At 67.4% G+C, this 10,391-nt stretch overlaps 2 protein-coding genes across 2 annotated transcripts; one reads left to right on the top strand and one right to left on the bottom strand.

Moving 5' to 3' along the window:
- The first annotated feature begins 594 nt into the window (after positions 1-594).
- TMEM190 (transmembrane protein 190) lies at positions 595-6,191 on the top strand. The gene is made up of 5 exons (XM_045581195.1): positions 595-652; positions 733-768; positions 3,873-3,998; positions 4,061-4,149; positions 6,093-6,191. Exons 1-5 carry the CDS (start codon positions 595-597, stop codon positions 6,189-6,191), a joined length of 408 nt encoding a protein of 135 aa, XP_045437151.1.
- A 630-nt stretch (positions 6,192-6,821) lies between these two features.
- On the bottom strand, positions 6,822-10,062 carry TMEM238 (transmembrane protein 238). The gene is made up of 2 exons (XM_036436417.2): positions 9,498-10,062; positions 6,822-6,940 (listed from the first exon to the last, which is right to left on the bottom strand). The coding sequence occupies exon 1, from the start codon at positions 10,030-10,032 to the stop codon at positions 9,508-9,510; it is 525 nt and encodes a 174-aa protein (XP_036292310.1). The 5' UTR covers positions 10,033-10,062; the 3' UTR covers positions 6,822-6,940; positions 9,498-9,507.
- Between the last annotated feature and the right edge of the window lie 329 nt (positions 10,063-10,391).

Here is a 10,391-nt window from a genome sequence, read left to right as displayed (position 1 = left end):
GGCCCCCAGCCCCTCCTCCCTCAGACCCAGGAGCCCAGGCCCCTCCTCCTCCCTCAGACCCAGGGGTCCAGGCCCCAGCCCCTCCTCCCTCAGACCCAGGAGCCCAGGCCCCTCCTCCTCCCTCAGACCCAGGGGTCCAGGCCCCAGCCCCTCCTCCCTCAGACCCAGGAGCCCAGGCCCCTCCTCCTCCGTCAGACCCAGGGGTCCAGGCCCCCAGCCTCCTCCCTCAGACCCAGGGGTCCAGGCCCCAGCTTGCTGGGCGGCCTCAGCGTACTGACCCCTGGCTCTGTGGTGAGGGCTCTGGGCCCAGTCCTTGGAAGGAAGCCCCTGTGGGTCAGGAGGAGGCTGACACCCCAACCACCCGCTCTCCCCCGGCACCCAGACCTGGGAGTCCCGCCCACCCCAGAGGCCCTTCCACCTGCTCCTCAGCAAGCAGCCACTGTGACACCCCTTCCTGCCCTCCCGGGGCCCAGGGGCCCCCTGGCAACAGAACTTGGAACCCGGGCGCCGGGCGGGCAGGCAGGCGGGCCCCGCTGTTGCTGGGGGATGGCCCTCGGGGTCTCTGCCAGAGGCCCCAGGCGTCCGGGGAGGAGAATGGTGGGCTGGGGGGTCCCAGCCTTGAGCCTCTTCCTGGCGATGCAGGGCTCAGTAGGTGAGGGGCCGGAGAGGGGCAGGGGCTGAGCGGGGCGCCGCCGCCCCCACAGGCGCCTGAGGCCTCTCTTTCCTCCACAGATGGGAACGGGATCCAGGGATTCTTCTATCCGTGGAGTGAGCGGAGGCCGGGCCTGGGCTCCCACAGGCGGGGAGGGGCTGGGGGCCTGGGCTCCTGGGTCCGAGGGAGGAGGCTGGGGCCTGGGCTCCTGGGTCCGAGGAAGGAGGGGCTGAGTGCCTGGGCTCCTGGGTCCGAGGGAGGAGGGGCTGGGGGCCTGGGCTCCTGGGTCCGAGGGAGGAGGCTGGGCCTGGGCTCCTGGGTCTGAGGGAGGAGGGCTGGGAGCCTGGGCTCCTGGGTCTGAGGGAGGAGGCTGGGGGCCTGGGCTCCTGGGTCTGAGGGCGGAGGCTGGGGGCCTGGGCTCCCACAGGCGGGGAGGGGCTGGGGGCCTGGGCTCCTGGGTCTGAGGGAGGAGGGGCTGAGGGCCTGGGCTCCCACAGGCGGGGAGGGGCTGGGGGCCTGGGCTCCTGGGTCCGGGGGAGGAGGGGGTGGGGGCCTGGGCTCCTGGGTCTGAGGGAGGAGGGCTGGGGGCCTGGGCTCCAAGGTCTGAGGGAGGAGGCTGGGGGCCTGGGCTCCTGGGTCCGAGGGAGGAGGGCTGAGGGCCTGGGCTCCTGGGTCCGAGGGAGGAGGGCTGAGGGCCTGGGCTCCTGGGTCCGGGGGAGGAGGGGCTGGGGGCCTGGGCTCCTGGGTCTAAGGGCGGAGGCTGGGCCTGGGGTCCTGGGTCTGAGGGAGGAGGGCTGGGAGCTGGTGTCCTGGGTCTGAAGGAGGAGGGCTGGGGGCCTGGGCTCCTGGGTCCGAGGGAGGAGGCTGGGCCTGGGCTCCTGGGTCTGAGGGAGGAGGGGTTGGGGGACCCCCTGGGCCTGAGGGAGGAGGGCTGGGGGCCTGGGCTCCTGGGTCTGAGGGAGGAGGCTGGGGGCCTGGGCTCCTGGGTCTGAGGGAGGAGGGCTGGGGACCCCCTGGGTCTGAGGGAGGAGGAGGGCTGGGGGCCTGGGCTCCTGGGTCTGAGGGAGGAGGGCTGGGGCCTGGGCTCCTGGGTCTGAGGGAGAAGGGTCTGGGGGACCCCCTGGGTCTGAGGGAGGAGGGCTGGGGGCCTGGGCTCCTGGGTCTGAGGGAGGAGGCTGGGGGCCTGGGCTCCCACAGGCGGGGAGGGGCTGGGGGCCTGGGCTCCTGGGTCTGAGGGAGGAGGGGCTGAGGGCCTGGGCTCCCACAGGCGGGGAGGGGCTGGGGGCCTGGGCTCCTGGGTCCGAGGGAGGAGGGGCTGAGGGCCTGGGCTCCTGGGTCTGAGGGAGGAGGGCTGGGGGCCTGGGCTCCAAGGTCTGAGGGAGGAGGCTGGGGGCCTGGGCTCCTGGGTCCGAGGAAGGAGGGCTGAGGGCCTGGGCTCCTGGGTCCGAGGGAGGGGGGCTGAGGGCCTGGGCTCCTGGGTCCGAGGGAGGAGGGGCTGGGGGCCTGGGCTCCTGGGTCTAAGGGCGGAGGCTGGGCCTGGGGTCCTGGGTCTGAGGGAGGAGGGCTGGGAGCTGGTGTCCTGGGTCTGAAGGAGGAGGGCGGGGGGCGGGGGCTCCTGGGTCCGAGGGAGGAGGCTGGGCCTGGGCTCCTGGGTCTGAGGGAGGAGGGGTTGGGGGACCCCCTGGGCCTGAGGGAGGAGGGCTGGGGGCCTGGGCTCCTGGGTCTGAGGGAGGAGGCTGGGGGCCTGGGCTCCTGGGTCTGAGGGTGGAAGGGCTGGGGGCTGGGCTCCTGGGTCTGAGGGAGGAGGGCTGGGATCTGGGCTCCTGGGTCTGAGGGAGGAGGCTGGGGGCCTGGGCTCCTGGGTCTGAGGGCGGAGGGTGAGCCTGGGCTCCTGGATCTGAGGGCGGAGGCTGGGCTTTAGTTCCTGGGTCTGAGGGAGGAGGGGCTGGGGGCCTGGGCTCCTGGGTCTGAGGGAGGAGGCTGGGGGCCTGGGCTCCTGGGTCTGAGGGCGGAGGCTGGGGGCCTGGGCTCCTGGGTCTGAGGGCGGAGGCTGGGCCTGGGCTCCTGGGTCTGAGGGCGGAGGCTGGGGGCCTGGGGTCCTGGGTCTGAGGGAGGAGGGCTGGGAGCTGGTGTCCTGGGTCTGAAGGAGGAGGGCTGGGGGCCTGGGCTCCTGGGTCCGAGGGAGGAGGCTGGGCCTGGGCTCCTGGGTCTGAGGGAGGAGGGGTTGGGGGACCCCCTGGGCCTGAGGGAGGAGGGCTGGGGGTCTGGGCTCCTGGGTCTGAGGGAGGAGGCTGGGGGCCTGGGCTCCTGGGTCTGAGGGAGGAAGGGCTGGGGGCTGGGCTCCTGGGTCTGAGGGAGGAGGGCTGGGATCTGGGCTCCTGGGTCTGAGGGAGGAGGCTGGGGGCCTGGGCTCCTGGGTCTGAGGGCGGAGGGTGAGCCTGGGCTTTAGTTCCTGGGTCTGAGGGAGGAGGGCTGGGGGCCTGGGCTCCTGGGTCTGAGAGAGGAGGGGCTGGGGGCCTGGGCTCCTGGGTCTGAGGGCGGAGGCTGGGCCTGGGCTCCTGGGTCTGAGGGCGGAGGCTGGGCCTGGGCTCCTGGGTCTGAGGGCGGAGGGCTGGGGGCCTGGGCTCCTGGGTCTGAGGGCGGAGGCTGGGCCTGGGCTCCTGGGTCTGAGGCAGGAGGCTGGGCCTGGGCTCCTGGGTCTGAGGGCGGAGGCTGGGCCTGGGCTCCTGGGTCTGAGGGAGGAGGCTGGGGGCCTGGGCTCCTGGGTCTGAGGGCGGATGCTGGGCCTGGGCTCCTGGGTCCGAGGGAGGAGGCTGGGCCTGGGCTCCTGGGTCTGAGGGAGGAGGGGTTGGGGGACCCCCTGGGCCTGAGGGAGGAGGGCTGGGGGCCTGGGCTCCTGGGTCTGAGGGCGGAGGCTGGGCCTGGGCTCCTGGGTCTGAGGGAGGAGGGCTGGGGGCCTGGGCTCCTGGGTTTGAGGGAGGTGGCTGGGGGCCTGGGCTCCTGGGTCTGAGGGAGGAGGGCTGGGGGCCTGGGCTCCTGGGTCTGAGGGCGGAGGCTGGGGGCCTGGGCTCCTGGGTCTGAGGGCGGAGGCTGGGCCTGGGCTCCTGGGTGTGAGGGCGGAGGCTGGGGTCCAGGCGGAGCCCGCACCAGGCAGAGCTGGGTGTCAGCCTGGGCTCCTGGGCCGCGGCCCTGGGGGGCTCTGACAGCCCCTGCCCGCCAGGCTGTGAGGGAGATGTGTGGAACCGGGAGAGCTGTGGGGGGCAGGCGGCCATCGAGAACCCCAATCTGTGTCTGCGCCTGCGATGCTGCTACCGGGACGGCATCTGCTACCACCAGCGGCCGGACGGTGAGTGCCGGGCGGCGCGGGGGGCGGGCGGGGCCGGCGGGCTCACGGCCGTGTCTGTCCAGAGAATATGCGGCTGAAGCACCTGTGGGCGCTGAGCTGGACCTGCGCGGCGCTGCTGTTCGTGATCTTCAGCGTCCTGCTGTACTGGCGAGTGGGGCTGGGGAGGCCGGGCCGCAGGGGGAGGAGGGGGAGGGGGAGGGGGAGGGGGGAGGGGGAGGGGGAGGGGGAGGGGGGAGGAGGGGAGGGGGAGGGGGAGGGGGGAGGGGAGGGGGAGGGGGAGGGAGAGGAGGAAGAGGGGAAGGAGGGGGAGGGGGAGGAGGAGGGGAGGAGGGCAGGAGCGGGAGGAGGAGGGAGGAGGAGGGGGAGGGGGAGGAGGGGGAGGAGGGCAGGAGCAGGAGGAGGAGGGAGAGGAGGGGGAGGGGGAGGAGGGGGAGGAGGGCAGGAGCAGGAGGAGGAGGGAGAGGAGGGCAGGAGCAGGATGAGGGGGAAGGAGGAGGGAGGAGGAGGAGGGGGAGGAGGAAGAGGAGGAGGAGGGGAGGAGGGAGAGGAGGGGGAGGAGAAGGAGGAGGGGGAGGAGGAAGAGGAGGAGGAGGAGGGGGAGGAAGAAGAAGAGGAGGAGGAGGGGGAGGAGGGGGAGGAGGAGGAGGAGGGGGAGGAGGGCAGGAGCAGGAGGAGGGGGAGGAGAGGGGAGGAGGAGAAGGGAGAGGAGGAGGAGGGGGAGGAAGGGAGGAGGAGGAACAGGAAGAGGAGAAGGAGGGGAGGAGGGCAGGGGCAGGAGGAGGAGGGAGAGGAAGAGGAGGAGGAGGGGAGGAGGGAGAGGAGGGGGAGGAGGAGGAGTAGGGGGAGGAGGGGGAGGAGGGGGAGGAGGAGGAGGAGGGGGAGGAGGAGGAGGAGGGGGAGGAGGGGGAGGAGGGCAGGAGCAGGAGGAGGGGGAGGAGGGGGAGGAGGGGGGAGGAGGAGAAGGGAGAGGAGGAGGAGGGAAGGAGGAGAAGGGAGAGGAGGAGGAGGGAAGGAGGAGAAGGGAGAGGAGGAGGAGGGGGAGGAAGAGGAGGAGGAGGGGAGGAGGGCAGGGGCAGGAGGCGGGCAGCGCCGGGCGGGGCTGAGCGTGCTCCCTGCAGGTGGGTGAAGAGCCGGGACGCCCTGGGCCTCCCGGCGAAGGGGATGTCTCGGCGCCCCACGCCCTGGCCCTCCAGCTCCGCGCAGGCGAAGAGGTCGAAGGCCAAGTCCCAGGCCAGCAGCCAGGCGGCCAGCAAGTCTGCGAGGGGGGGCCTCGGCCACGGAGGCGGAGGACACCGCGGGGGAGGGGTAGGGCGCCCGAGGGCCCCTCAATAAAGATGGAGAATGCAGCCCGGCCGCGTGCTTCCGCGGCTGACCGCGACCCTGGAACCCGAGGTAAGGGTTCGATTCCCGGCAGGGGCACAGGGCTCGGGCGTGCAGGAGGCGGCCGGTCCTCGATTCTCTCCCGTCGCGGATGTTTCTCTCGCTCTCTCCCTCTCCCTTCCTCTCCCCCCGCAAAAAAAAAAAAAAAAAAAAAAAAAAAAAAAAAAAAAAAAAAAAAAAAAAAGAATAAAGATGGCTCAGCCCGTGTGGCTCAGTGGTTGAGCATCAACCTAGGAACCAGGAGGTCCCAGTTCGATTCCCAGTCAGGCCACCTGCCCAGGGTACAGGCTCCGTCCCCAGTGGGGGGCGTGCAGGAGGCAGCCCATCCATGATCCTCTCACCGTTGATGTTTCTCGCTCCCTCTTCCTTCTTCTCTGAAATCAATATAAAAAAATAGTTTTAGAAAAAGAGAAGAAAAAAGGATAGAGATAGAGCATACAGACACCTGGCTCTCTTTGCTGAGAGCCAGGGAACTGGAGGCACGGGGTGTGTGTGTGTGTGGGGGGGTGAGTGGCAGGGCTTGGGCTGTGGAAGGGGGTCTGGGAGGAGGGAGTTAGGGGTGGTGTGAACCAGGCTGAGGCGGGCTGACACCCCAGCTCCCGCCATGGGACCTCCCAGCATTTCCCAGGCTTCCCCAGTGGGAACAGTGTGTGTGTGTGTGTGTGGGGGGGGTCCCTGCAGGACGTGAGCCTCCTCTTGCACCCCCCCCCCCAGCACCCCCCCCCCCACAACAACCTGACCTCTCAGAGTCCCGGGGTCCAGCAGACGCTTTCTGGGACCCGGGATACAGTTCCATCAGCCACCGAACCCTGACTCTCCTGGCCCCGTCCCCCTCCCCCTCCCAGCACCAGAGCCACACCCACCTCCCCTCTCTGTACCCCCCCCCCCCCAATAAGCATCTTTGCAGGTCTGATTTGCCCCTCTCTTTGCTTCTAGGATAAGGTGACCAGACGTCCTGATTTTTAACGATCTGTCCCGCAGGGTTTTAAAAACAGTCCCGATGTTTGGAAAGACTCTTCCAAACATCGAGACTATTTTACTTCTTAAAAATGTTATTGATTATGGTCTCACATCATTGTCCATTGTCCTCATCCCCCCATTCCCACCCCAAACCCCTCCCCACAGATGCCCCCACCCCCCCTGTTGTCTACGGCCGCTGGCCAGGCCCATCGGCGTGCACAACCAAGTCCTTTGGTTTTTAAACGCGTGGGACGTGGGACAGATTGTTAGACATGGGCACTGTCCCGCCCCCAGCGGGACGTCTGGTCACCTGATTCTCGGAGGGTCCCGGGTGGGGGCGTCTGGGCCCAGAGGGTGGTCTGGGCTGGAGAGCTGGGCGCCCTGTCCCCGGGGCCTGGCATGCTCACGTGCATGTGGCCGGACCCAGTCCCCTCAGCCGCCCGCCCCGCCCCGGAGGCGCCCGCCCAGAGAGACAAGCGGAGCTGGGAGGCAGTCCTTTATGCAGGCGACAGGGAGCATCCTGGTGGGGAGGCGTCCTGAGGCCACGGGAGGGGGCCAGCTGCGTCTCAGTCCGGTCCTCACAGGGGCATCCTTGGCTTTGTCTGCAGGAGGGCGGGAGGGAGGTGTCAGTGGCTGCTGGGGACCCCGGAGCCCTGAGTTCTCTGCACTCACCGCCCAGCGGCCAGGGCACCCCGGGAAGCCGTCCCCCCGCATCAGCCCCTCTCCCTCTGCCTGAGGCCGGCCCAGGTCTCCTCACCCCTCCACGCCCTGGTGGCTGCAGCGCCCAGGTGGCTTTCACTCACGGACACGTGGTCCAGGTGGGGACCGAGACCAGGAGAGACAGGTGCAGGGGGACAGAGATGTGGGAGACATGGGGAGAGAGAGGGAGAGGGGGGGAGAGAGAGGGAGAGAGAGAGAGAGAAGACAGGACAAGTGACAAAGGGTAAGTGCATGGCCACGCAACTAATGTTGGTCCCAGAGTGGGAGGAGAGGCACTGGAGCCAGGACCTGTGGGTCCTTCTGTTAAAATTCATGAGCTGGGAGCACCTCACCCTCCCACTGAGGAGGATTTCTGTGTCTGGAATCCACCCACCCACCCAGCCACCCACCCATCAACCCATTCATCCACTTATCCATCCATCCATCCATCCATCCATCCATCCATCCATCCATCCATCCATCTATTCATCCACCTTCCCATCCACCCATCTGTCCATCCACCCTTCCATTCACCCATCCATCCACCCACCCGGCCACCCACCCATCAACCCATTCATCCACTTATCCATTCATCCATCCATCCATCCACCCATCCATCAGCTGCCTCCTGCACACGCCCCACTGTGGATGTGCCCACAACCAAGGTACATGCCCTGGGCTGGAATCGAACCGGGGACCTGTCAGTCCGCAGGCCAACACTCCCGTCAGGGCTAGACTTTCTTTTTCTTTTCTTTTAAAAAAATCCTTGCCCGGGGATACCTTTCCATTGATTTTTAGGGAGAGTGGAAGAGAGAGGGAGAGACAGAGAGAAACAATGGATTGATTGCCTCCTGCATGAGCCGCAACCAGGGCTGGGGCCAGGGGGGAGCCTGCTACGGGAGTACGTGCCCCTGACCCAAATCGAACCCCAATCGAACCCAGGACCCTTTGTTTCGCAGGCCGGTGCTCTATCCACTGAGCCGAACCAGCTAGGGCGAGACTTTCTTTTTGGAAATTTTTTTTTTAAATTGATTTCAGCCAAGACCGGTTTAGCTCAATGGATAGAGCGTAGGCTTGGGGACTGAAGGGTCCCGGGTTCGATTCCAGTCAAGGGCATGTACCTTGGTTTCGGGCATATCCCCAGTAGGGGGTGTGCAAGAGGCAGCTGATCAATGACTCTCTCTCATCAATGTTTCTAACTATCCCTCTCCCTTCCTCTCTGTACAAAATCAATAATATATATATATATATTTTTTTATATATATATATATTTAACATTTCTTTTTTTAAAATATATTTTATTGATTTTCTACAGAGAGGAAGGGAGAGAGACAGAGAGCTAGAAATGTAGATAAGAGAGAAACATCGACCAGCTGCCTCCTGCACACCCCCTACCGGGGATGTGCCCACAACCAACGTACATGCCCCTGACCGGAATCGAACCCGGGACCCTTCAGTCCGCAGACCGACGCTCTATCCACTGAGCCAAACCAGTTTCGGCAATAAAATATATTTCTTAAAAAATAAAATAAAAAATTGATTTCAGAGAGGGAGAGGGAAAGAGAAACATTCTCATCGTTGATCGGCTGTCTCTTGCACGCCCCCTATTGGGGATTGAGTCTGCAACCGTGGCATGTCCCCTTGAGCGGAAGCAAACCTGGGACCCTTCAGTCCACACACAGCACAGTGCTCTATCCACTGAGCCACACCAGCTAGGGCTCTCCTTACACCTTTGGGCAGGAGAATCCCAGCTGTGTGCCCTTGGGCAAGAGGTGGCACCAGCCCTAACCGGTTTGGCTCAGTGGATAGAGCTTCCGCCTGTGGGCTCAAGGGTCCCAAGTTCAATTCTGGTCAAGGGTGTGTACCTTGGTTGCAGAAACATATCTAGTGGGGCGTGTGCAGAGGGCAGCTCAGCTGAACGAGGTTTCTCTCTCTTCTGTGTTTCTAGCTTTCTATCTCAAGGTGCCTCCCACGTCTGCACTCCTGCCTGCCCCCCCCCCCCCCCCCATCCCCAGGGTCTCTGCTGCTCTGTCTGGGCCTGGGTGTCTCTCGCTGCATGGTCTCTATCTCTCTTTTTAAAAAATAATATATTTTATTGATTGTTTATAGAGGAAAAGAGAGGGATAGTTAGAGACATCGAGCAGCTGCCTCCTGCACACCTCCTACTGGGGAAGTGCCCGCAACCAAGGTACATGCCCTTGACCGGAATCGAACCTGGGACCCTTCAGTCCGCAGGCCGACGCTCTAACCATTGAGCCACACCAGCCAGGGCATGGTCTCTCCCTCCCTCCCTCCCTCCCTCTCTCTCTCTCTCACACACACACACCATCTCCCCCTGGGTCTCCCTCATCCCTCCTCCCACCTCCCCCGAAGCCCCGCTCTCCTCCCCGGGGCCCCTCCCTCTTTCCCTCGCCCTCCATCCCCTCCCCGCCCGCCCCGCCCCGCCCCCGGGCCGCTCACCTCGGGGGGCTCAGTCGGGGCCGGCGCCCGCGGACCCCGGCGCGGCCTCGAGCGTGGCGAGCTGCAGGCGCACGCGGCGGGAGCCGGCGCCCGGCGGGGGCGCGCGGGGGGCGCGGCGGGCGCCCCTGGCCCCGGGCGCGCGCGGGCCGGCGGCGGCGGGCGCGGACCAGCGGCGGGACAGCTTGCGCGCCAGGCGGGCGAGCGCCGAGGGCCGCAGGCCGTAGTCGCGCTCGAGCTCCTGGCGGGAGATCTCGATGTTGCCGGTGTACCAGAGGATCCAGCCCAGCAGGCTCACGAACACCAGCAGCGCGCCCGAGTAGATGAGCAGGTCGCCGAAGTCGCGGCCGCGCACCTGCAGCTGCGCGAACACGCCGGTCAGCAGCGCCGCCATGCCCGCCACGTCCAGCGCCACGGCCAGCAGCAGCGCCGCGCGGCAGCGGCCCAGCCCGGCGGCGGGGGGCGCGGGGGGCGCGGGCGCGGCGGGCGCGGGGGGCGCGGGGCCCTGCGGGACGCTCACGGCCGCCGCCGCCGCCATGCCGGGCTCCGCGCTGGCTCCGGGCCGGCTGTTCCGGCGCCGCCCGCCCGGCGGGGCGGGGTCGGGGCCGGCGCCAGGTGCGCCCCGCAGCCGGCCAGCTGGTCATCGGAGCCGGCGGCGGCGGCGGGCCGGCTCTGGCCGGGGTTTCCGGTGCGGGGCCCGGGGCTGGGGGTGAGGGGAACCCCGCTGGGGCAGGAGGGGGACCCAGAGGGTTCCCGCACCCCCAAGGAGCAGGAGCAACACGTGGCCAGCGCTCAGGACGCGCTAACGGAGTCCGGGAGCGCGGGGCGCGGGGCCCCGTTGTGTCCTCTCCGCCTCCAGCGCCTTCCGTGCACCCACGGCGAGGCCAGGTGGGGTCA

Source organism: Pipistrellus kuhlii, unplaced genomic scaffold (assembly GCF_014108245.1).
Source record: "Pipistrellus kuhlii isolate mPipKuh1 unplaced genomic scaffold, mPipKuh1.p scaffold_m20_p_136, whole genome shotgun sequence".
Taxonomy (NCBI): Eukaryota; Metazoa; Chordata; class Mammalia; order Chiroptera; family Vespertilionidae; genus Pipistrellus; species Pipistrellus kuhlii.
This window is presented reverse-complemented; position numbering and strand designations above follow the sequence as displayed.